The sequence below is a fragment of the Dermacentor andersoni genome, chromosome 1 (genome assembly GCF_023375885.2).
Source record: "Dermacentor andersoni chromosome 1, qqDerAnde1_hic_scaffold, whole genome shotgun sequence".
NCBI classification, from domain to species: domain Eukaryota; kingdom Metazoa; phylum Arthropoda; class Arachnida; order Ixodida; family Ixodidae; genus Dermacentor; species Dermacentor andersoni.
In genome coordinates this window covers 240,345,036-240,371,861 of record NC_092814.1, presented here as the reverse complement: position 1 = coordinate 240,371,861, position 26,826 = coordinate 240,345,036, and the positions used below count along the sequence as shown (strand labels likewise).

General features: G+C 41.7%; 1 protein-coding gene across 10 annotated transcripts in view; it reads left to right on the top strand.

Annotated features, from left to right (window-relative positions):
* The window catches only part of twin (CCR4-NOT transcription complex subunit 6-like twin), a 300,870-nt gene extending 287,928 nt beyond the window's left edge, over window positions 1–12,942 (top strand). For all 10 annotated transcript variants that reach the window (XM_050195821.2, XM_055063546.1, XM_050195820.2 and 7 more), the window contains 3 exons: window positions 879–1,139; window positions 3,217–3,403; window positions 9,973–12,942. In XM_050195821.2, coding sequence (XP_050051778.1) covers window positions 879–1,139; window positions 3,217–3,403; window positions 9,973–10,180 — 656 coding nt within the window. In that variant the 3' untranslated portion in view covers window positions 10,181–12,942. The remainder of the gene's footprint in view (window positions 1–878; window positions 1,140–3,216; window positions 3,404–9,972) is intronic.
* Window positions 12,943–26,826: the final 13,884 nt, after the last annotated feature.

Below are 26,826 nucleotides of genomic sequence, written 5' to 3'. Positions count from 1 at the left end.
ACAAATCATTAGAAAATATTGTCACAAGCACCTAAGCCAAGCATTATTCCTGTTCTGACAGCAAAGAGCTACATTGTCACTCAAAAGACCCGCCTGATCTTTTCATCTATCTACTTGCACACCTTTAAGCACATTGGCAATTAACTGAATTTTTGAGATGCCATGATACGCAGTGCTTCCAGCAAAAATTAAAACAGAGGGCTTATCAACGGTCTGGTGGTGGCACCATCTTATGACAGAGAATGAGACTACTGTGCCAATGTTGGCTTCTGAGATCTGCAGTCAAAGGGTGATTGCGCCACCAAATCCCAAGGTCATGCAGATAACAAAGCTCAGCGTGATGATAGGTGGATGTTATTTCACGTAAGCTCGGTGCACAGCTTTGGGTGCTATAGCACTGGCGAAAAATAAACAATGACCATGAGGGCATGGCAATGGCAACAATTGCCAAGAACTCTGTTTATACCAGGTACATTTAAAACCTTTTACAGGAGAAGATTCTTGAGGAGATGCCCTTGAATGTCAGACTGGCTGGCTATGACTGACTGTTACAGCATGTTTGCTGTTGCAAACTCTTTTGGGTGACATAAAACAGAATATCAAATCATGGAGTTCACTTATAGGTACACTCATGGTGTTTAGCCAGGCTTGTTCATAATTTTGTTTTATTGCAAAAGCGATCTTTTTCAGAAAACACCTTTCCATAGGTAGTAACATAGTCATGATTTCTTGATGTGTGGAAGGGAAGTTGAGAGGCAGCCTGAGGCAAGCCTATATCTGGGCTCCACTTGGCAAACTGCAAGATAATGCTGTTTGTTTGTCTGCCACTAGTCGTCATGCTGCAAGGCTGCTGACATGTCTTTGTGCTCATTATGCAGCCAGCCCAGAGCACAAGAGCCTGCTGCAGCAGCAACCACCACTATTGGTGTGCACAGCACACATTCACTGGGACCCTGAGTACTGCGACGTGAAGCTGATTCAGACTATGATGCTAATGCGAGAGCTGCGCACCATTGTTGATGACGCTGTGCAGTTGCTTAGGGCTGGATCCCTGGGAGGGCCTCACCGTAGAACTTCACTGGACACCTCCAGCATTCCACTCCTACTCTGTGGTGACATGAACTCCCTCCCAGACTCAGGTGAGTAATACTACAGAGAGGGCCTCGATAGTTGCAAGCGCTGTGGTTCTTAATTACTGTTATATTATATTATATTATATTATATTATATTATATTATATTATATTATATTATATTATAGCAAACAAGAGATAATGAAAGTTGAGCCAGCATGCATTCAACTTTAATGCCATACATTATTCAAGCAACCCACTGAATGCTTGTAGAAGCCCTTCAGCATTGTGCCCATTATTCTGCCAAAACGTGTTCCGTGTTGCTACTGGGCAATGCACATATGCCATAGTACACATTTCACAATCATTACTGCTGTTATGAGCTGGTGTGAATATGTTGTGCCAATGGCAGTCAATGTGATGGCAAAAGCATATCGGAGGTTTGACCTGTGTGGTTACTCCTTGAATACCTATAGCTCCATTCAAGCAAGCACACTGTTTCATCCACTTTCATTTCCATTAATTTATCATTTCTTTAATTCAATTAATAAATACATGTAATTTTCCCTATGCTGTCCTTTGTCTTTTTTTGTTGGCTTCTTATGATATGACGAATAAAAATCGGGCACTCGGTTTTCTTTCTGCTCATTCATCACATAGCAAGGCCTCAAATCCAGCAGCATTGATACCTTGAGGTTGCATGTGAGGGTTTATTAACCAGTTGCCTTCACCCAAAAGATCACGTACCCCTGACGCCTGCGACAAAAGAAGATATTCCACATCTGCTATCAAGGCCGTGAGGTGTTGCACTGGCTAACACTCCTAGGTTTTGTTCTTGTAGCTAAACATAAAATACCCCAGAAAGTGGATGGGAAAATGGCACTGCGAGAGCTCAATTGGTAAGAGCATTGCACGCTTAACGCAAAGATGCGAGCTCATGCCCCACCTGCGGCGAGTTGTTTTTTTATCCACTTTCATTTCCATTAATTTATCATTACTTTAATGCAGTTAATAAGTACAAGTAATTTCCCCTATCTGTGCTAGGTATCTTTGGTTGGCTTCTTATGATGTTTTATTAGGTGCATTTAAAATCTTCGTGCTTTGATGTGAAGACTGGCACTACCTAGTCGAGCTACAGCAGGGCAGGAATATACAGTCAACTTCCAATAATTTGACCCTTATGGGACTGACAAAATTGATCGAATCAAACAAGGTGTATAAAAAATGATAAAAATCACCATTGATTCATTTGGTAGTATTTGCTCTGATGCTAACACACCCACGAATTAAATGCACACCCACTTTCTATGTGTTCAAACTAAAAAAAGTAACATAGAAAGGACATTAAAGCACATAAACAAAATAGAAATCTAATGCACACCCCATTTTTTTAGCAAGAAAAATGGGCAGGGGTCCAGTATCTGTGGCACAATGGCTGCCAGTTTCCTAATGTCAGTTTCGCTGCAATACAGTCCTGTTATGCGGTAAAGCATACAAGTTCGGTTTTAGTTTTGTATTTAATTGCACCAGTGCAGGCATTTTTCGGCCCAATTTTCTAGGGCAAGAAATGTGTGCATAAGAATCGGATAAATACTGTGATAGTACATTGTGAACTATCATTATAACTTGAAAGCTTTTCCAGGGCAGGCCGAAAATAGACATTTTCGACGGGAGATGACATGTGTTCAGTGCATTAACTGTTTCCTAAGCTCCACCTAGACATGGTGCCTCTAAAGGCTTTGCTTGGGGTCACCATAGTGGTCATGTGTGTGCATGCTGATGGAGCAAGTTTGAATTATCGTGTGAAAGTCAATTTTAGGATTGAAATAATGAAAGTTGGGGCCCATAGAAATGCATGGGTGCCAGGTTGGGACCTTTGGTCCTGATATAATTAAAGGAAGTCTACTGTATACGTGTCCTCATGCTGTTGGAACATAGGCAAGCCTCAGCAGTTTCCCCTTATATCAGGTAGCTATGCTAGTACAGTGTAATGCTATTCATTAAATTGATGTGCTTGTGATTATTGTTTATGTTCACCATTCCTGTTGATCCCATTAATTTGGAACATAAACATAATTTACATTAAAATATTTTTCTGCCAGTGCTGATTTTCTTACTCCAAGAGGGGGCTGTGTTTGTCTCTAGGTGTTATTGAGTTCCTGAAGACTGGCCACGTCTCGCCGGACCATCCAGACTTTAAAGAGCTTGGCTACAAGGATTGCCTGCGCAAAATGTGCCTGGAGTCTGACTCGCTCTTAGGTGGCATGTACACTCATCCCTTCAAGATGAAGGAAGCGTATGGAGAAGGAATCATGCCCTACACAAATTATACGTGAGTGGCCACTCTGAGACATACTGTTTGACGACAGTAGTTTTCAGCTTCAAACGTGCCAGCGTATATGTAGACACAGCTTTTTGCACAGCTTGAAATCAGTTCTTATGAAGCAGACAGATTGAGTGTGTAGTTTATGAAGAATTGCTTTGTGTTCGTGAGTTGATGTTGCACCTGCCTTCAGTTATCAGTTGTGCAGAGTGCTGTCAATAGAGAAATGGTCTTCAAAGAGCCAGATTTATGGCTCAGGGAACATATTGAAAAATTGTTTGTATGCACGTGTACCACTACCAGGTTTAATTATGTCATGCCATGACAGTATTGTGTTCTGGCTGTGCCTTTGGTCTTGGTTTACCAGGCTGTTATCGCCCTATTATTGCAGGCAGGCTGTTGAACAGTCACTGTGGTAATACATCTCCTGAGCTACATCATGTAGCAGCTGCGGTTGGCTAAATGTAGCTGGTGTGGTTGGTGTGGTACAGTCGAACAGTGTTTGGTGCAGGTCTGCGCCATGTGGACTTTTGTATCTTTCTCACCATGAACCTTTGCATTCATTTTGTCAGCCAGCTTTGTTGCTGTGTCTGCTGGAGAACATTGGTGTGGGCTTCTCAAGCCGCATTTACATAAATATTACAATGGTGTATTGCATCGTATTTCTAGCACATCAGACCCATGTAAATGGCAGTAATGCTTTAGGAAGGTGAATCGCATTAAAGGGGTCCTAAACCACCTCTCGGGCTTGGTGAAAAAACATAGTCCGCAGATAACATATGCTGCTGTGAACATCTCAGCCAAGTTTTGCAGTCATATGCGGCATGTGGAGCTCGTAAGGTGAGCGTGAAGTTATCTTTCTCTCAAATGCTGTTTTCAACACAACCCTTCCCCTCACTCTTTTCTGGATGCTTTATTTTGTAATGTAGCGGATTCACATATGCAGCCGCTGTTGGCTAATATGTAACATCAATAAAAAGGGTGTTTGGATCAGTGTGCTTCTTTCTACTGTTACTGTGTATATTTATTGAAGTTTAATAAACAGGCTGAATTAAGCGAAAATCTACCTTCGAATTTCGATAATAGACCCTTTCACTGTTTACATACATAGGCACTCGACGGCTTTCAGTTTTGCTCACTGACATAGCCCACTAAATCTAACGAGCAAGAAAGGCATTGTCAGCGATATCGACTAGCAGGAGTGCATTAAAATCTAAGCCCGCAGAATTTCAACACTTTTCCTCTGTACATAACGACAATTTTACAAGTCTAGGTTGCCGTAAGTTATACGAAAAATTTGATGTAATAATCTTGAGGGATAATACGCATGTCTTTTATCTCAAAACTTAAAAATAGACTTTCTGCACAGTGGAAGAACTTAAAAACACGCTTCGTGTTCTGGCGCAGTAGACTGATAAGGCCCGTGATCGGAAGTTTCTAGGGGACGCTCTCTTGCTGCTGTTATTGCACGAGTGAAACTTTCTATAGCTACGTACTTCCGGAAGAAGCTAACTATCGTCTGCTCACGCTCCACTGTGGCCACCTGTGTAGGAAATAAACTTTGGTTACCCTGCAGCCGAGCGTGAGCGGACGATAGTCGGCTTCTTCCAGAAGTCTGTAAATATTATTGAAATCCGGAAGCAAATTATCGCTTAGTTCAACCTGTTTATTAAACTTTGTCAATAAAAATATACACAGCAGTAGGAAGAAGCACGCTGATCCAAACACTTTTTTTGATTGACGTTAGCTATTGGCCAATAGCTAGCTTGGTTTTTTCATCAAGCCCAAGGGGTGGTTCAGGAGCCCTTTAAGGCAGATTAAAGCTTTAAGGCTTTAAGGCAGACATGCAACAGATCACTTGTTCTTGTGGCTCGATCGCTCTGTTCTGGAAATTCTAGAATTCATCACTCGTTGCCCGGTAGTGGTATGAGCGACTTGCCAATAGTGCAAAGCCGGAACTCGGATGTACACCAGTCAAGTACTACCAATTGTCGTACGAAACGAGCAAACGACCAAATTTTGATAAGTGCAAGGATAAGTAGCTACTGCAAGGCATTCAGAAATATTTTGCGCTGCTCTTTACAGTTAAACACATCAACTTAAATTAATGAAGCAGATGTCGCACCCTTTTCGGCGTGTATTTGCTGCCCTTATACCAGCAACACCGAGGAGACATTACTCAAAGTCGTTGCGTGTGTGGGTTACAACTTCACATGCAATATCGCTTGCATAGGGTTTATACTTACCATATTTACTCGATTCTAACGTGCCCTCGATTGTAACGCGCACTCATTTGCCGTAACCTAAACAAAGTCCTTTACAGTACCGTGCACCTCAACCTCATTCTTTCATCCATAAATACAACTTTCTCTCATTTAGAATCTCTCATTTGGACGATTTACCCCCAATACACTAAAGTTGCGATAAATAAAGAAAGTCGCAGTTTTTCCCGAAAGGCAAAGCATCGATTGCGATAACAAATCCGTAGACAGCTATATGAAAAGTAAGGATAGTAGTTTTATCGGCCATATAAACGTTTAACCAGTTGCTTACTAACTAAATTAACAAGCATGGTATCACACATGCAGAAATAAACATGAGCACGTCTCACTCAATGGCCGCGGAAACTTTATCAAAACGCTGGAGTGAAGTGTGGTAGCAGAAGCAAGCCAATTGACCTTTGTGTGGCCTCTCGCTTCAACGCCAATTAAGCGACGAGAACACAGCGTGGTGCGCCTAGATGCGTAGACTCTTTGTCTCCATCACAGCTTGCTTTCAAGATAGGGGCCACGCGGCTGCACTGTACGCAGCAGCCGCCGGAGTAGGATGCCTCTCAGGTTTGCGCCAGTCCTGCACGCAAGTTTCGGGAACTCCGCACGGCCGTGATTCGGCCCAATTTCCGTCTGTCTCCGCACACGTGATCACTTTCCTTTTAATTGCGGCATTGTGATGAATTCGACGTGTCTTCACAGTCGGCACTTCCATGCTGATAGAGTAAATGCAGAAAATAGGAGGACAGACAGTGGACTAACCTAAGCCACGGCCTACGGCAGCTAGGCTTATGGTAACGCGTAGATAATTTTTGGACCCGGTTTATCGGCAAGAAAGTGCGTGTTAGATTCGAGTAAGTATGGTAATACAGTGTAGACCGCTTATAACATAAGTCGCGGGAGTTGTAAAAATCCGCGCTATAAGCGGTACCGCGTTATAACCAAAGCATGATTTTTTCGGCTTTTGCCTATGCCAAACAGACCACCCACCTTTCAAACACAATTTATTACATATTTCACTCACACACACATGTAACACAATCGCAACACAGCACAGAAACCAAGTTCTCCTGACAAGTGCGGCATCAGCTGAAGAACGCTGTTATTTTCGTCTGGAGATTTTTTTTAACAGCACTTCGAACAATTTCGTCCTGTACAAGGCTTAAACACTGAAGCGCTTTCTCACTCAAACAGTTCTTCGCGCAGTACATCTTCACTTTTCTGAGGACATCTGCTGAGGACATCTGCTGAGGACACTTTGCTGAGGATGTCTTTGCATGGGACATCTGGGTCTGGCGTCGGGTCGACGTCGGGTCGTCTTCAGTTGCAAGCTCCACGCCACCGCCCACCGCTGTGACGATCGCATCATCCGTGCTCGCTTCCTTGTAGACAGGAAGCTCCGACTCACCGGCATCGACATATTCTTGGAAGGTGTCTGTGGCGGAAACAAGCTTGCTTTCAATGAGGCTGGACCACACATCGTCGATGTTGACCATTTCATTGGCAACATTGTCGCTTAGCTCATTGGCGTCAAGATCCTCTGCATTGCGCATGAAGCCTGCTTTATTGAAGCACTTGCTTATTGTAGTGGCGTGGCTTTTACCTGCCACCACGAAGCGGCAGCCATATCAATCGTGCCCCTTAAATTCACTTTAAGAGGCAGCTGCTGCTGCTGCTGCATGCTCAGCAAAACTCTTTCGCAGATACATCTTTTTTAAAGTGCCTTTATGGTTGCAATGACAACCTGGTCGAGCGGCTGACATTTTGCAGTCGTGTTGGCAGGCAGAAACTTTAACTTGACTGCAGTCAACTTTGGCTTGATGTTGTGGGCTGTGCAATTGTCGAGAATGAGCACGACCTGTCGCTTCTCTGCCACCATGTCTTCATTGAACTTGCAAAGCCAGCTTGTGAACATGTCTTGCATCATCCACACCTTTTTGTTGGATTTGTATGTCACTGGCAGGCACTTCCGATTTTTAAAGCTGCGTGGCCTCGCTGATTTTCCAATGACAAACAGGCGGTGCTTGTCGCTTCCATCCATGTTAGCGCTGAACAACACAGTTATGCGCTCTTTTGAGGCCTTGTGGCCAGAGCAGGCTTTGCCTCTCATCGCAAGAGTGCGGTTGGGCAGAAGGTTATAAAATACACCAGCTTTGTCGGCATTGTATATGTCTCTGTCCGTATACATGGACAGCATGGTTTCCAAATTGAAGTGATGCCAGACTTCGATGGGCTCATCGTTGACATCACCACTTTCACCGCACACCACTTTGCAGCTGATGCCATGGCAATCCTTGAATCGCTGGATCAAGCCATTAAGTGGGTTAAAGTTGTCGTGGCCTAAAAGAGCACCAAGGAACTTGGCTTTTTGCTGGAGCATGGGGCCACTCACTGGCATGCTCTGAGCCCTAACTTCACGGAACCATCTGAAGAGCGCTGCATCCACGTCTTCATACTTCGACATACGTATTCTCTTCCATGACAGGGAAAATGAATCTTGCTGCAGTTGCTGCTGCAGTCCTTGTTCTTGTATATGGTCGACACGGTTGTCGTAAATGCCGTATTTGGCTGCCACTGACGCCTTCTTCAGCCCACTTTCTATGTCCCTTATAATGCATTCCTTCGTCTCCAGCGATAAGGCATGTCTCTTTCTCACACCGCTTGAAGACGCCGCCGATGCCATGGTGACAAAAGCCCGACAACACACGTGCACAGATGACAACTACGACACGACGAGATCACGACGTGCACACACCAAATGCAACAAAGAGACTGAAAAAAAAATAATAATAACTGAAAATAAATAATATTTTATTTATTTTATGAAATAAAATAAATAAAAAACGCTATCGTTTCTACCCCGCACTCCGTGCAGCACGCACCCTGATTGGACGCTGCTGTAATGACGAAAACACTGGCCCTCCTTCCTCCTTTTTGTTTCGCTTTTCGCTGCTGGTCTCCAAGTGCGCGCCCACGCTCCCCCTTCTCTGTGTTTGCGCGCCCGGCAACCGTGTGGCCGTGCTCCGTGCGCCGATTTCATGGTCGCACCCTTAAAGGAACCACAGTATAACCGGTATTCTGCTTCACGTTGCTACGCAATAAACGTTCCGCCTATACATTGAGTTCTATGGGAGATATATCCGTATTCAAAAAACCCACGCTATAACCGGTCCCGCACTAAAAGAGGTTACGTTATAAGTGGTCTGCACCGTACGTAAGTTTGTGGCATGAACATTATGCTGCGATGATACACATAAACTCGGAAAGTTGGGTGTTTTAAAGTTGAAAAGAGCAAGGGCTAACAACAAATTTGTTATAGGCATGCTGCAGGCACAGTGAAATTACCACATAATAAATTATATAATAACGATGCTTTGCGCATTTGCACAATGGTGACGGATAGTTCCAGATGAATTTTATCTTTCATCTCATAAGATGATAGTAAGATTATAGAATACAAATTGGCTTCACATAGATTCAAAGCAAACCTTTTGTCACTCCAGTTATTTGAGTGAAGTGTCACTTTAACAGCATAAGAATGTGTATCTTCTATGGTAAAATGTTCTGTTTTTTGAGAAGCAAAAGGATTTATGGTGATATGATTTACAGATATTTATTTATTTATTTATTTATACATACTGTCAATCCCAATAGGGATTATAACAGGAAAGCAAGTACAAGGCAAAAAATAGAAATAAAGAGAAGTAAAACATTATACAACCAAATGTCGCGCAATTGATGGCTGTAAGGTATACAACAAAATCTACAAAAGTAAATTGCACAGACAAATAACATTAACACTTGGTTAGCTGTCGTTATGAGGTTCCATTACGCTGACTTAAAATAACTGTGTGTTTTGGCGTGAACATTGCGTTGTTCTGCCTATATAATGAGGACAATCCACTGTAGAGAATGCCAGATTTGCCAGTTTGTGTTTTTTGTAAACAAGTGCCAGCTCCACTAGCAGAGCAGATGCGCAGGGCACTTCTTCTGATGCAATGCTGTTTGCACGCTGAGAGAGGTCTATTCTTGCTCACACCTCTTGTCAGCGATTTCTCTTCCTACAGTCTCTTTTTCTCCAGCCAAGTGTACCTAAAGTTTTAGTGTTGCAGCTTTTCTGGTATAGCTGTAATGTTGATGCTTTAGCATGTTCTCTGAAATAGCTTTGAAAGTCATTGACTGTGATGCTACATTTTGTCATAGCACAGTGAATCCATATGCATCTTAGAGGCTTGACTTCAAAGTGGCTTGTGGTGCATGTGCAGTATCAACAAAGCAGGCTTGATGAAGTCACTATCCTACATGCAGGTTTGACTTCAAAGGAGTCATCGACTACATCTTCTTCACACAGCAGCACATGTCAGTACTAGGGGTACTGGGGCCCTTGGATCCTCATTGGCTGCAAGATAACAAGGTGGTGGGCTGTCCACATCCACATGTGCCGTCAGACCATCTGCCCCTGCTGGCCCAGCTTGAAATGGCACTTGTGACTAATGGTCTGGTCCAACGCAGGTAGCAATGGCAGGAGCCAGCCCTCCCCCATCATCGTCTTCTGTCCCCTACTGGTTCACTCCGTGTGCATCTGGACTTGCTCGAGTCCTGTGGTTAAGGCACCATGACTGCTGCTTCTCAGTGATCCCATTTTGCTGTGATCACTGCTGTGGCAAAACAGCCTCTCTAGTGCCGTGTGCCGCATCCCCCTGTGTTGGTTCATCCTAGTGTACCATATAAAAAGAGGGTTGGTGATGCTCCTCCTGTGCTAACTTTGGTCTTGGGTCACTTGGGTCAGCAGCATTAGTGGTAGCAGCAGCAGCAGCTCAGAACTAGATCATGGGTGACTCTAGCTTCACTCCTCCTTTTCTTCTTCTTCTGCAGCAGCCTGCAGTTAATGACTCAAGAAGGCCACAGCAAGGCTGCCGACATTCTAGGATGTACAAGAAAATTAAAAAGAAGCGGGAATTGTGCAGTCAGTACTGTCGTCATGCAGTTGACCTTGATTTTTTTTTTTCATTGAAACAGCTGGCATATTAATTATCTAATTCTTGAAGCATAGCTCTGTGGCCCCTTGCTTTTTTGCTACAAAACTAGAGGTGCAAGTTCCTCCTCCTCCTGCTTAATGTGTAAGCCAGCTTTCGAACATCTTTAAATAATAAGTCCGTTTGAATGGCCCATGAGTCACTGGAAGGAAAGAATAGAAATTTTGCTTTGAATGCCATAATATTTACTTAGTATGCACAGTGGTAACAAAGAAGCAAAAAAACGAACTAAACATAATTGATGGCAGATGCTAATTTTCAATTGACTTTTCTTTAACTGCACCAAAGCACTGTTTTGTCTTGCTTACTGCTTATATACATGAAGCAAAGATCAGTAAGAGTTCTTGTCTGTTGCATTGCATTAAAACTTGTATCTGTGACACAACATTATGGCACATTTCAGCCAGAATGGCCCAACAGTTACCAGCGCTGACCAGTACTGAATTTTTGCCCTATCAGAGATGGCAGCCTGAGAGCTGCTAGCTTGGAAAAATGTAAAACGTGAAATCGCTGCCAGGCAGCATGTCTCAGTTTTGGACTTGCTTTGGGGCCAAAGCAAGTAACTAGGTCTGACGACAGAACTGTGTAGTTTGTCATGCAATTGACCCATATTTTCCAATTTATTCAGTAAAGAAACGCACAAGAACAGCTTAAGGACCAAGTACTGCCCCTGTGGTGTGTGGTGTGGTGCATCCTTTGACACCGTCCACTTGCCCATCATAGCCATTTGAGGATTGCCAGAGATTATTGGCTTTGCTCTTTTGTGAAACTCAAACTGCCACTTGAACACTCATGAAGTGAATCAGGAGTGCTGCATACTGGTAGAGAATGCGCCATCTTTGTGGGGGGGAAAAAGTGAGACAAAGCTGGGAGAATTTTTTATTGCGCCTGTGTGGAATAAATTGGTGTGTAATGTGAGATGTTACTGCGTCTTGTGCATGTGATCAGGCAAGTGCTGCTGTGGTCTAGCATTGAAGCCTCTCAATGCATACTTCAGACAGTCATGTACAGTTGGAAGCTGCCCATCTGGTGCAACTATATACTTGCTTGTATGCTGCAGCTAGGAAGATGCTGCTGAGTCCACATAAAGGGAGGAAGGAACTGTTTCAGCAATGTGAGCTTACCTGCAGTTAGACTTTATTCCATGTAACCTCATAGTGCATTGCTCTTAAGTGCAGACTAGCATCAATGTCATTGGAACACTGGCTGCCATGAGTAACGAAGCATTGCTGACACAGTTCATTCTCTTTGGTGCTGTATGCTTATCTTCCTACACAATGTTTTGTTGGGTTGGAAATGCTACTGAAGCACTGTCTTGTCATGGTTGTGCCCTCAGATACGTAGTTATAGCATCTATTTCTGAAGTGGCGGACTAGGCGTCAATACATATGTACACATTTAATGAGAAATTATGGTCCAAGCCGTGAGTATTTGTGTGATGTGCAGTCATATGTTGGCTCGACATAGCATTTCATTTTTTTCTTGTCCAAGCATCACATATAATGGATGACGCAGGGTTAATTTTGAGAGGGGAACTTGCATTGGTACTTCATTGGTTAATATGTCAAAGTCCTTGTCTAAAAATAAAGTTTCAGAAAAAAAATGCATTTTCATTTGTCGCATGCTGTAGTATAAGTGCTTCCTTTATTTTGTTGTAGTTGTTGACCGCGGTCTGCCGTATTTAAGGCAAATCTATTTTTTGAGTACTTTTGATCAGGGTATGACTGGGAAGACCCACATGAATCACTGGTCAAATCCTGCCCAATCTGTGGCCTGCCACTTACGAAATCAATTTCTGCTTGAGTTTTTATCCAAATTGAGGTCAACAACATTTTTTTTACAGTGTTTCATGGAGTGCTAAGGTCATATTCTTTGCCCTGTATTCTAGAGCTAGCTGCTTGTGTACAATGCATCAATGTAAATAGAAGCTAAGAAATGACGTGTCATGAAGAGCTGGCTTTTCTCATTGAACATGACAAAATTTTAATTTTTTTTTTTCTTTCACCGCATCCAGTATTGCAGATTGTGTGCACAGGATGAAAAATGCATTTGTGTAAAGCTGTTGTCTTTGCTATGATTGACTTGATGTGGATGTTCCATTTTTCATGCAATCGCACCATACAACAAGGGTTCTAAATTCCAATTTTTCTAACCCTTTTTTTATGGATGTGTAAAGTCTCCTTGTTATGAGTGTTGTAGAGAGTTCTTCAAATTGAAATAAAACATGGTTGAAGTCCTTGCATATTGTACTCTCTTATTTCTAGCCTTGAATGCATTTATAAGCATACAGATGGCCACTGGAGCATAGAGTATTTGTGATGCTGCTTGTGTTGCAGGATGCACTGAAAACATGTGTTTAATCCAGGCTATCCAGTTCCAAGGGAACTGCTTTATATGGTAATTTTGCTTAGCATAATCACATAGTAACATTTCGGTATGCATTCATTGAAATTCACATTTACGTTATTTCCTAGTGCATGGCTGTTCCGTGGTTTGAACTGGCCAAAATTTAGATTTTATCAAAGGCCTTGTCTCTAAAGCTCTAGCGATATGCAACATGTGGGGGCCTAAGCCCAAGTTTTACTATATAAAGCAATTGTCACCAAGTGCTGTGGTTCTGATTGGTTTGGACTTCTTGTGGCAAGCTATCCAAGTTGTGCAAATTGCTGAGGTTTGCTGTGAAATCAGAGGTGCGACTGTGGCACCGTGATGTGCAGGAAAAAAATTTTGTCTCCTAGCTCGGTACACAAGCATACATAGCCAAGGAGACATAACCAAGGAAAGCATATAGGGCCACTATATGTTTAAATGAATGGCAGTAGGGAGTTTTGTCTCTTTAGGTTGCTGAAGAAAAAAATCAAGGCAGAAGTAGTGTACCTTCTAGCCAAAGCTGGGTCAAAGCATGAGACGCATTGCAGAATCAATTTGGGGCATTCTTGGCCTTGGTCACAGATTCTTGGGTACAGATATTGAGCTAGTGGGTTGGATACTTGGACAATAGTGTTTAGGTGACATGGGCATAGAGCGACAGGGACAGTGCATTAACTTTCAATTGAATTTTTATTTCAAAATGTAGCAGATTTGCACATGAGATCAAGAACACAAATAAGCACCCACGGAAGCAGACAAGGCACATCGCCACGTGTGCTGTCCTGCAGAGTCCGTATAAACCATTTCACTTCTACTCAATGCTACAGATCGAGCACTTATGTAGCTTGCAGCTGCTTTTGTAATATAGCTGGCTTTCACAATTTCCCACGTATCCTTATCCCCATTTCTCCACAAAGCAGAGCATTCATTAAACAATGGTTTACAACCACTGTCATGACAGTGCACTGACAGATGCCCATCATGATATTGATTAAATTTTTTGTGCTCTCTTAGCCTATCATTTAGGCATCTCATGATTTGCCCTTTGTATTGTTTACTGCACAAGAACAGAATGCCATAAACCACACCCTAACTGATGTTTCTTTGCATGGCCACAACGCTGCTTTATAAGCAGGTCAATAGCCTTGCAAGTTCTTTGAAGTTTCTGGGGAGCAGAAAACATATTCGCATTAGCCTTTTTCAAATCATATGATCGAGATAGGCCATCCACACACAACACAACTACCTTTTTCCTGTCTTAAAAACTCCATGTGCCACCTGATTTCCAAACTTTTTAGGGCATTTTCTGCAGCTGAAACAAGAAGGCATTCAGGGTTCAGTGTATCCAGAAGACACTCTTTTTTACTGAAGTGAACATGTTAACAAATGCTCAGTAACTACTTTCAGAGCTATATATTATATGATTGTGGAGCTTGCATGGTGAGTTTTCCCACGTACTAACCAATCTTTGCCTCATGTCCTGTCAAGCTGGATATCATTGATCATGTAGCACTTATTGTAAAGTTACTTATTTGATTTTCATGGTGTTACATTTGACCATACAGTTATCTACAGCCTGTTTGGACTCATTGGCAAAATACACTGGCAGTTACTAAAAGTAAACAAAAAGCATGACTAGAATGAATCAAACGTGATAATTATGTTTTATATATTCCAAAAGTGTCTTTAGGTGTCAATGCCACATTATTACAGTGATTTAAAAAAGTACTCTTATATTTCACTGATGGAACCCATGTTGACTGCTTTTGACACTGGTGGATAGACTGTTCCATATTTTTATGCATATAAATTGTAATAGTTGCTTACCACATTAGTGGTCATATAAGTTAAACCTCGATATAACGAAGTCGGTAAACTCGGCAGCTTGCTTCGTTAGTCGAAATTTCATTGTATTGAAATTCGACCTGTTACGCAAATAAGTACAGTCGCCGATCGATTTTTGTTACAAAGGGCGCAAACTTTTCCGAATTATCAGGCACTCGAAAAAGGCAAACTTTAACAAGAAAACAATTCATTTTGATGAATTTGGGAGTCGGCAAAGAATAATATGGTTTCATATACCACGTCGACGGCATACCTTCGCATCGGCGGTACGAAATTCGAAGCAAGCCACGCTTTCGCGTGCACTCCGCCCCCGCGGCTGATAGCGTTGCCCGCATTGGAACGTCGCTATCATATGAAAAGCGCCGGCAGCGAGGAGCGAATGCTTCGTTTGCCTCTCGCTCCAACAGGTCACTGAAACTCCGAAATTACGCAGTGTCCAGTACTAAACGCGCGGGAAGACAGCTTACATGACGCCACGCCGTCTCGGCACGCCCACTCTTTGCACACGCGGCAGATTACCTCTAAAGCAGGGTGCACGGCTGCGTATGCGCTCAGCCGCGTTTACAGCGACATGCGCAGCCACGGCCGAGACGCACAAAAATCAGACGTGTGCAACCTACTTGCCACCCGCCCCTCCACCCCCTCGCGTGCGCTTGATCACGTTACCACCAGCTCGCTCCCCTCCCCCCTTTGGCCGCGCGGGAAGGCGGCACTCGTGAAGCCACCATCTTTCTTGTCTCACCATCGCACACTTTCACTCGCACCTAAAGTACACAATACGCGGGGCGCGATAGGATTATCGCATTTGGACTTTATACGGAACATGATGCGGCTTCACTTCGGTGGTCGCTTTTGTCGCACCGGGCGCGATTTGAGAGGTGCGTTCGCAAGCAGCTGCTTGTAATTCAATCATTTGACCATATGCGTACGCAGAAGTTTCAATTTATTGTCTCGGCATTTGTTTGCGGTGGCAGTGAAATTTCGTTATATTGAAATCGCATACAAACACACTTCGTTATGTTGAGTTTCTAAATACATGGTGTTCGGTGGACAAGAGGCCTAGGTTATGAAAAGTTAAATACTTCGTTATATAGAGGTTTAACTGTATTTAATATCTTTATAAAATTAATGCTGCCAAAAAAGATGGAAGTACTGTACACACTTCAGGTGGAGGTGTGATAGCATTTTGTTGTAATTTGAACATGAACACACATTTCTCTCACACAGAAACTGAAACCTGGAGCCTCATGAAGGAGCTTTTTTCATAAGTGTATGAAAAGAAGTACAAATTACATGTGATGTCCTCAACTAGTACACCCAATATGAAACCTTTGATAGACTTACTTTTCTCTCTAAAGCAGGATACAGATAGTTGGACATGATTTGGATGTCCCATGAACAAAGTGTTTTCACTGAGACACAAGATCCTGAAATTTTCCTGTAAGGTAGCTTATAGATGCTTATTTGCATGTTGCTGCTCATTTATGCTTGTCATTCCTAATTTACTAAACTGTACTTAAGGCTTTTTTTATGGCATAAAATAATAACAATAATTGCTGGGCTTTTACATCCCAAAGCCATGTCGTGGCTATTACAGATGCCATAGTGGGTGGCTTCAAATTAATAATAATTACTTGGAATTCTTTAGCATGCACCAAAGGATTGTTGTATGAGTGTTTCCACATTCCACACCCACTGGGGTGCAGCCTGGAATGGAGCCTGCAATCTCGGGCTCGGAAGCAGAATGCCATATATCCACTGAGCCACTGTAGCTGGTCACATAAAAATGAAAACAAGGAAGCGCTGTTTTTTATTCCGTGGTCAATTTTCATTTTAAAGTGAAGGTAGCGCTAAACAACAAGGATGTAGAAGAATGTGCACCACATGGTGTACATTCTTCTACATCCTTTTTGTTTCGCGCTACCTTCACTTTATCAAGGATCTGCACTAACTCACCCAAATGTCAACCTTGCTGCAATTTTCATTTGACTCCCCGACTATCTTGCCTCCTATTGCTAATAGAATTTGTAGTGTTTATCTAGAATTGAGTAAACTTAATTCTTAAAAGGGAAAAACAGTAACCCACCCAAGAGTAGCACGAAGCTACAGAGGAAACCCTAATGGGGTTTCTTTCTCACTTTTCCTATATCACCCGCCGTGGTTGCTCAGTGGCTATGGTGTTGGGCTGCTGAGCACGAGGTCGCGGGATCGAATCCAGGCCACGGCGGCCGCATTTCAATGGGGGCGAAATGCGAAAACACCCGTGTGCTTAGATTTAGGTGCACGTTAAAGAACCCCAGGTGGTCGAAATTTCCGGAGTCCTCCACTACGGCGTGCCTCATAATCAGAAAGTGGTTTTGGCACGTAAAACCCCATAATTCATTAATTCATTACTTTTCCTATTGGGTACATGATAACTTTTTCCCTTTCACGAAACATTTTTCACTATTGCACTTTTCCATGGGGCTGATTTGCCGTATTTGGTGTCCCTGCACTTCAAGTTGTCGATTAATTCAACTTCTCTCTCAGATCTCTGATAGCTTTCTGGTTAGCTAAGGTGGTAGGGCGATCGCTATTGAAAAGCATTGGTCCTGGCTTTTATCATGGATCAAGACAAGTTTTTCAGCTGGGTGGCTTTCTGAGAAACCCATTTGGGTTTTCTTTGTAGCTTCGTGCTACTCTCTTGGTAGATGACAATTTTTCCCTTTCACGAAACTTCCTCCAGCTTGCAGATTTCCACAGAAATAAGTTGCCATAAGTTTCATTCTTGTTTTTCAACAGCTGCACGCATAACTGATTCGTTATTGCTGTGCTTGTTGCTTATTGCACTTGGTGATTCACATACACCTACTCATTGGTTCCTCCGTATCAGTGTCTTCTTCGTCTACGGGTCCTTTGACAGAAAAGACTGTTTTTTAATGCAGTTGTCTGTTCACTATTGAAGGCTTCTAGTCTATTATTCTTGTTCTGCCATATTTAGCTTAAATCGTTACAGCTGGGTTTCAAGGGTGTACTTTTTCAAATGAGTTTTCAATATCTGGACTAACTTTTTTTATTATCAGCATTTATTCTTTTCTTAATTGGACCAGTAAATTCAGCAAAATGCAGCACAGTAAGGCCACATTCGTGAGGATGAGCAGACACATTCCTGCCCTCACTTCTTACTGGCTTAGATTTGGTTGGTCTGGCAAGCTCTCCTTGATGGTTCTTCTACAATAAACCTGAAACAATTGTTTTTTGTTATTCTGCCACCACTTTAAAGTCGCCCTGACACTTTTTTCTAACTAATTACAGAATGGCCTCACTATTAAAGGACGTCGCCTTACAAATCTCCTGCTGCAAAACATTTTTCAAATTCTTCAAGTATAACCTGAGTTAAACATAGTTATCACACCAATGAGCAGCTTTCTCTCTCCTTTCATCTCCACTACCACACTAGAAGCTACACAGGGAAGGTGGCAAGGGGGTAAGGCTCTGCCGAAAAGTTGAGCGTCTCACTGGTGAGAGGGCTCGTTGCGGGACCTATGCTATGCAGCATGCCACTCGTATCTCGGAGGCCACACAGCTACGCACAGCTGTCGTGTGTAGACTGGAAGTGTTAAGATGAAATGTTTTTTCTGTAATTTTAGATCACAGACATCCATTTTTCATTTATTTATCTCAAAATTAGCAATAATAGTATTACTGAGAACGTTCTTCCAATCAAGAAATCAGCTAATACCTGTTGGTGAGTTGTGCTACTTGTAATAACGACATTGCGAAGGCGAAAGCAGGTGCTTTTTCACTGTTTTTTACACAAGCTTCTAAATTTCCTGCTGTATGTAGTGCAATAATATCTGGCTCACATGTTCACAGGAGCCCCTTCTACATTGGCAATGTTTTCTTACTATGTTGACAAAGCTTTTCAAGGCTCCTTTAAGGTAAATAACTGAAGAAATCATGCAGACATATTTATGGTCTCTGACTCTGCATGAATGTTAATTTTTTCCCTGTCTCTTGGTGCTTCTATTATTGGGTGCAATCACAAAAATGTTTACATCATGCTATAAAATTTAATTCTCAAATCCCAGTGTCTTATCTACTTAATTTCATTTGCAGTGTTTTCTCTCCCTTCCCATCTTCATTGCTTTATCTCCTTTTTTCTTCTGCTGATATCATTCTGACTGTTCTCAATCTCATGTTTTGCACTTTTGTTTCAAAATGTTGTACATTTTCATTTGTATTATTTTAATTTGTACATAAGAACCTCAACATCTCTTTGAACATGCTGTTCAATTCTTGGCCTATCCCCATATATGGTATCAGTGTTATTGAGGACAAGAATGACAGTGTGTGTGGGTGCCTTATGCCTCAAATCTGTTCACTTCTACTAGTGTTTTCTCAATTGCATGGCATTAGCAATAGGATCTTTGTGAAAGGGTTCCATATACACAATGCAATCTAATATTCATAGCATGTATCTGTTAAGCTGAACTTGTCACATTTTTAAGGCCCCTTCATGCTTTCCTTTATGGAGGACTACAGTGGCTGTGGAGCCGCTATAAATATCTTTCAGTATTTTTACATACGGCTCGTCTACACCCTGATTGTGTAATGCCTCCATGACTGCTGAGGTTTCGACTGAATCAAACGCTTTCTCGTAATCAATGAAAGCTATACATAAGGGTTGGTTATATATGTTCCGCACATTTCTCTATCACCTGATTGATAGTGTGAATATGGTCTATTGTTGAGTAGAATTTACGGAATCCTGCTTGGTCCTTTGGTTGACAGAAGTGTAAGATGTTCCTGATTCTATTTGCGATTACCTTAGTAAATACTTTGTAGGCAACGGACAGTAAGCTGATCGGTCTATAATTTTTCAAGTCTTCGGTATCCTCTTTCTTATGGATTAGGATGATGTTAGGAAGATTCCGGTGTGCTCGAAGTCATGAGGCATTGCGTATACAGGGTGGCCAGTTTTTCTAGAACAATCTGCCCACCATCCTTCAACAAATCTGCTGTTACCTGATCCTCCCCAGCTGCCTTCCCCCTTTGCATAGCTCCCAAGGCTTTCTTTACTTCTTCCGGCGTTACTTGTGGGATTTCAAATTCTTCTAGACTATTATCTCTTCCGTTATTGTCGTGGGTGCCACTGTACTGTATAAATCTCTATAGAACTCCTCAGCCACTTGAACTATCTCATCCATATTAGTAAGGATCTTGCCGGCTTTGTCTCTTAATAATGCATGCATCTGATTCTTGCCTATTCCTAGTTTCTTCTTCACCGCTTTTAGGCTTCCTCCGTTCCTGAGAGCATGTTCAATTCTATCCATATTATACTTCCTTATGTCAGCTGTCTTACGCTTGTTGATTAACTTGGAAAGTTCTGCCAGTTCTGTTCTAGCTGTAGGGTTAGAGGCTTTCATGCATTGGCGTTTCTTGATCAGATCTTTTGTCTCCTGCAATAGCTTAATGGTATCCTGTCTAATGGAGTTACACCGACTTCTATTGCATACCCCTTAATGATGCCCATAAGGTTGTTCATATCTTCAACGCTAAGGTCCTCTGCCTGAATTAAAGTCGAATACCTGTTCTGTAGCTTGATCCGGAATTCCTCTATTTTCCCTCTTACCGCTAACTCATTGATCGGCTTCTTATGTACCAGTTTCTTCCGTTCCCTCCTCAACTCTAGGCTAATTCGAGTTCTTACCATCCTATGGTGACTGCAGCGCACCTTGCCGAGCACGTCCACATCTTGTATGATGCCAGGGTTAGCACAGAGTATAAAGTCTATTTCATTTCTAGTCTCACCATTCGGGCTCCTCCACGTCCACTTTCGGCTATCCCGCTTGCGGAAGAAGGTATTCATTATCCGCATATTATTCTGTTCTGCAAACTCTACCACTAACTCTACCCTGCTTTTCCTAGAGCCTTTGCCATATTCCCCCACTGACTTGTCTCCAGCCTGCTTCTTGCCTACCCTGGCATTGAAGTCACCCATCAGTATAGTGTATTTTGTTTTGACTTTACCCATTGCTGATTCCACGTCTTCATAAAAGCTTTCGACTTCCTGGTCATCATGACCATAAAGAAAGCAACAAAATTCCAATAAAGAAAGGCGCATCAGGCAGGGAGATACGATCTCTCCAATGCTATTCACAGTGTGCTTAAAGGAGGTATTCAGAGACCTGGATTGGGAAGAATTGGGGATAAGAGTTAATGGAGAATACCTTAGTAACTTGCGATTCGCTGATGATATTGCCTTGCTTAGTAACTCAGGGGACCGACTGCAATGCATGCTCACTGACCTGGAGAGGCAAAGCAGAAGGGTGGGCCTAAAAATTAATCTGCATAAAACTAAAGTTTAACAGTCTCGGAAGAGAACAGCAGTTTACGATAGGTAGTGAGGCATTGGAAGTAGTAAGGGAATACAACTACTTAGGACAGGTAGTGACCGCGGATCTGGATCATGAGACTGAAATAATCAGAAGAATAAGAATGGGCTGGGGTGCGTTTGGCAGGCATTCTCAGATCATGAACAGCAGGTTGCCATTATCCCTCAAGAGAAAAGTGTATAACAGCTGTGTCTTATCAGTACTCACGTACGGGGCAGAAAGCTGGAGGCTTACGAAAAGGGTTCTACTTAAATTGAGGACAATGCAACGAGCTATGGAAAGAAGAATGATAGGTGTAACATTAAGGGATAAGAAAAGAGCAGATTGGGTGAGGGAACAAGCATGAATTAATGACATCGTAGTTGAAATCAAGAAAAGGAAATGGGCATGGGCAGGACATGTAATGAGGAGGGAAAGTAACCGATGGTCATTAAGGGTTACGGACTGGATTCCAAGGGAAGGGAAACAAGCATAGCAGGGGGCGGCAGAAAGTTAGGTGGGTTGATGAGATTAAGAAGTTTGCAGGGACAACATGGCCACAATTAGTACATGACTGGGGTAGTTGGAGAAGTATGGGAGAGGCCTTTGCCCTGCAGTGGGCGTAACCAGGCTGATGATGATGATGATGATTTCCTTATAGTATAACATATATGATGTTCTACATGTTTTATGCATCAATAAAAGTATGCATGCAAGAGCAGGTTCAACCACTGAAGCCAATATGATGCAAATATGTACACAGCTGTTAAATGTTTTAATGATTAGTCATTAAAATATTACACATTAACCGAGCAATCTTTTCGTTTCATTCAGGTTGTCATAAATTGACTTGGCAAATATTCATGTGGCTGAAGCCACCTGGTGCTGAGGCCTCAAGGGAATATATAACCAGCTCAACTCCAGACAGTGAAATTAAACTTCCCAGATGTGTTGTAAGGGTGTGCGGATATTTGAAATTTCAAATACAAGTCATATAGCCTCTGCTATTTGATTTGTATCTGATTCAAAAATTCACTATTTTAATTGTCGAATACAGTGAAGTCACATCCAGAATGAAAATACCTCTGTTATGTCCGATAGTTTTGCCAACATTGTGATATCAGCAAAAAAGAGATTAAAATGTCTATGCAAAAGAAACACGAGTGTGATGCCTCTAACAGGCCAGCAGAGAGCCTCCTGCAGGTCAGCTCTTTGGCTTGCCGTGTCTATATGTGGCATGGAAACAGCACTAAATTACTTACACAAGCACTGCACCGATGCTACCAAAACACATATTTTTAGCCATGTACAAATAAACATGTTGTTTTGCTATAACCGATACTGTGTCAGATTCCACATTTTGATTTTGCTATAGCAGGAGAATACTCCATTGAAATAAAGCATGAGCAATAATATTTTAGATTTATTTCTTTATATCCTATAGTTTGCTACATGTGTGTTCATTATGTCCAGGTTCAACTGTATTCATTTTCGTTCAAATATAAGGGACAACAAGGTTCATTAGAGCCTTGTGGGAAAAAAATAGTGGTGACTGTTCCATATTCTGCTGCAGGTTGAGCTGCAGTTGTTGCGCAGAGGCAGTTCCTGGGCAAGTGAATGGGTAGACAACTCCTGCTCAATATTTTTCAGTCATTAAATGAAATTGCTTCACTTTTAGGCAGTCTACAAATTTGTTCTCCAAATTTAGGCTATTATTTGGCCAGTCTCAACATGTTGGTGTCCTTAAAATATGAGGTTATATAGTACTACAATTATCTCCTTCAATGAACACAACACATTTTACCTGCATCTGGTAATGGGCTATTCCTTTGTTTTAATACCATCATTGTCATGGTGGACCAGATAACTAAAATCAGTTGCTTTTCACTTTCAAGTTCCTCAGTTGACCGCACGTCCATTTTTTTAATGGCATTACATGCATGTATAAAATAATGGTCTTTCTTTAGCAAACATACTCTATGTAAATGTTACATTGTACTTTGTTTAGAAATTAAAGGATATTCGGTATTGAATACAATATTTGAAGGTCAGATTTTTCAACTATTGTACTTTATTGATAAGGGAATTTCATTATTCAAACATTGCTGTTTGTAACACATCTCCAGTCCCTCCTCGGCCTCAGCTTTTAATAAGTTGCTGTTGTTAACCTTAAGAATTGTGGATGACACATAGTTGCCATGGGGTCAAGAATCTTCAGCAAATGTAAATTAAGAGTGAGAGACTTGAAATGAACTAAAATAAATGAAAATAAAGAGGAAGAGGAGAGAAAATGCAAGTGAATAAACACAGATTGTTATCAGGAAGGTAAGTGCATGTCTGAGAAGAATAAATGAGGAAAAGAAAAAAGAAATAAAGAACTGAAGCATAGTTAATGGGATCTGAAAGTGAAGCTTATTTCCAACACTGTGCATGCATTTTTGTGACTGTACTTCAGCCTGGAGGCGGCTGAAAGCAGGACCATAGCATTCAAGCTGAATCTATGCTGTAGCAATGGGCCATATTTCTAGAGTCCTCCTTAAACATGAGAATTAGGAGCAAGATAAAAAAAAAATGGTCAGTCGAATGTTTGCATCAGAATAAGAGAGGACCAGTGCCAGCACAGCAGCACAGGAGCCATATTCTGTAACAATTCGGTTTCCAAAGAATTCAGTTTGGCAGTGGCCTCACATTTGGTGGTCTGCTGACGTAATGAAAATGAGAGGAAGGGCAGAGGCCAATCAGTCCGCAGGTTTTCTTCTGTAAACAGATGTCACAAATGAAGTGAAAATATAGCAAATTAGGAATGCTTCTTGGTTAAAACAGCAATTACAACAAATAATTTGTTGATGCTGTTGATGTCTTTCATTATGAAATGTGTGAGTGAGTAATTTAGCGTATTTTGCCTACTGCGTTTGACCCATTTATGCCACTGGGTAGTACGTCGTACGTTAACATGGTGTGCAGAAACTCCGCTGGAGTTGTTTAACTATACATAAGCATACCCCCAAACTTAAGTTGGCCCACCCCAAAATTTCAGTTGGCTCACCCCCAGATTTCAAGTTGACCCTCCCCCAAAATTAAATTGACTGACATCCGAAGTGAAGATGGCCCACACCCAAATTTTAGTGGGCCCACCCCCAAATTTCAAGTTGGCCCACCTCCAAAATTAAGTTGGCCCACATCCAAATTTAAGTTGGCATACCGCCAAATTTTAGGTTGGCCCACTCCCAAATTTCAGTTCGCCCACTCATACTATAAGCCCCATGCCATTTCACTGTGAACATGGATCTCGCCCGTGCACATGGCATACACAGGCTCTGCACATGGTATACATGGATCACATCAAAGCACCTTGCGCCCCTTCACTTCGTAACAGACAACAAATTTGGCTTCTGCGTGATTGACATGTGCGTGACATCAACATACTATGCGTGCATGCCCCCAGGCGATGGTGCCACCCAGGCGGCGACCAATTGCTGCTCGGAAAGCGAATTCTTTGGAAATCGATTCGTTACAGAATACAGCTCCAGGTTTGCGTATGTAAGATCATTCATGCTATCCTGTTGAATAGAATTTACTGCTTCAGTATAATAACTAGTAGATAGCACTGACGATTAATCCTGTCTTAGAAAATTAACTCAAAAGAGCATATATTTGAAACATAGCAGTAATTAAAGATATTAGTGGAAATATGGGTGCATCAGGGCTGACAAAAGACATTCACCAATAAAACAGCAATAGTGCATTCAAAACCAAATCTATGTGGCTATAGGTACCTACAGACAGAAATGAGAACAAAGCAATGAATAGAATTGGGCTCTAAGGTAACTTTTCGAGTGCCCTAATCAATGGGCTGACAGTGAATCAGAATTTAATACTCTACTGTTAAAAGAAAGTTTATTTACACAAGGTTAGAATGACCACTCAAAATTCTTCAAGGTAGCTGGTAGTTAGAACAAATAGCCAAATGGAAAAAGAATAGTGAACGAACAATGATGAAATTATGATGGCTTCCTTTTTGTTAAAATACAGAGGTGTTAGCCTTATTACAGTGCTTCAAGTCATTTAGGTATATATGCAAATAACATATGTCCCTAAGAGAGAGAAATTTACTTGTGTTATTAGGAAGATGCCATTATAAATGATCTCAATGAATGCTACATTATTATGCATCGTGGGCACATCGCAGCTCCGAACAAGATAAATAGACCAATTTCATAACGAATTTCACTGTTCTACTGCTGCCACAAAGAATACTGGTAGAAATATATATATTCATTGATAGACTAAAGGGCAACCACGGTTAGATTCTTCATCAGCCATCAGGACAGTGAGTCATATTCATGGACTCGAAAGCATCCCTACAAAGTATGTGGAATGTGTACATGTGCTGTAATGACCAACCTGTACCTCTAGTCTGCATTTTTCAGGTATCTTCACCAATTGGCCAGCATTGTTGGGTAATCCATGACTTCCTAATCGATACCTGGCTACTGCGGTATTTCAGGAAACAAGAAAAGTGGAAAGCTGCCTAAAAAGAACTCATTACAGAAATTTTACAATAATCTTCTTTACTAAATCTGGTGCTTCAATTGTGAATTCAATTCAAAGAGAATTTCCTGCATTTGGTTGACCCAGGAATAAAATCAAGACTCCCATGGCTACTACCTCATTAGTTGGAGACAGAATACCGTCTTTGACTGGACATAGTGTTCACATATATCCTGACAAAAGATCTGGTTTTGAGTGCCCAAATGCACATGATTTCTCATGATCCACTGTCACAGCTAGGTGGCATTTTATCTCCAATGATCTGCCCTTCTAAAGAACCATAAGAATTGGATTTCTTTTTCTTCTTGCCTTTCTGAAATTGATTGACCTCCTTGAAAAGCTAAGCTGAAGGTCACTTCTTGTTATGCAGAAATGCTTGAATTTTTATTCATCATCTCACCTATAAATAATCCTTATCAGCTTGACCAGCATATTAAAATTTTAATACCCATTCTTCTTCTTTCCACTGTCTCTTAATTAATACCTTTCAATCCCCTCTTCCTCCTTATTCAGAGTATTGTAGCAGCAGTCAAAGGCATGCCATCAAAAATCTATGCCTGTCAATAGAAAACCTTTATCTCCTGAAAAGACATTCATGCCTTGTCCTGACTATGTAAGCTTTTCAATGAACTTTATTATCTTATTTTCTCGTCCTTGAGGGTGAATAATTAAATAACAGAAATAAGATGAAGGAGCTAAGACATCAAGATCTTGCATCATGTATAGATCGATCATGACTTCATTTTGTTGCATATTTCTTTCTTGAGCATAGCAAGTTTGTTCAGTGGGCACACTTGGCCACATGGGCTCTTGCCTTTCTGCCAACATAATATTAATTTGCACAATAGTTGCCATTTTACTCTGTCCTCTTCACGTCTTCTGTCCACTCTTTAGTTCAACAAAATGCATCAAAGTACCAAATACTTCAGTCATTTGAGTGTAGTCTGTGTCGCAGTACTATGCAACTTAAATATGTCTTCTACTTGCAGCATGGCACAACTAGA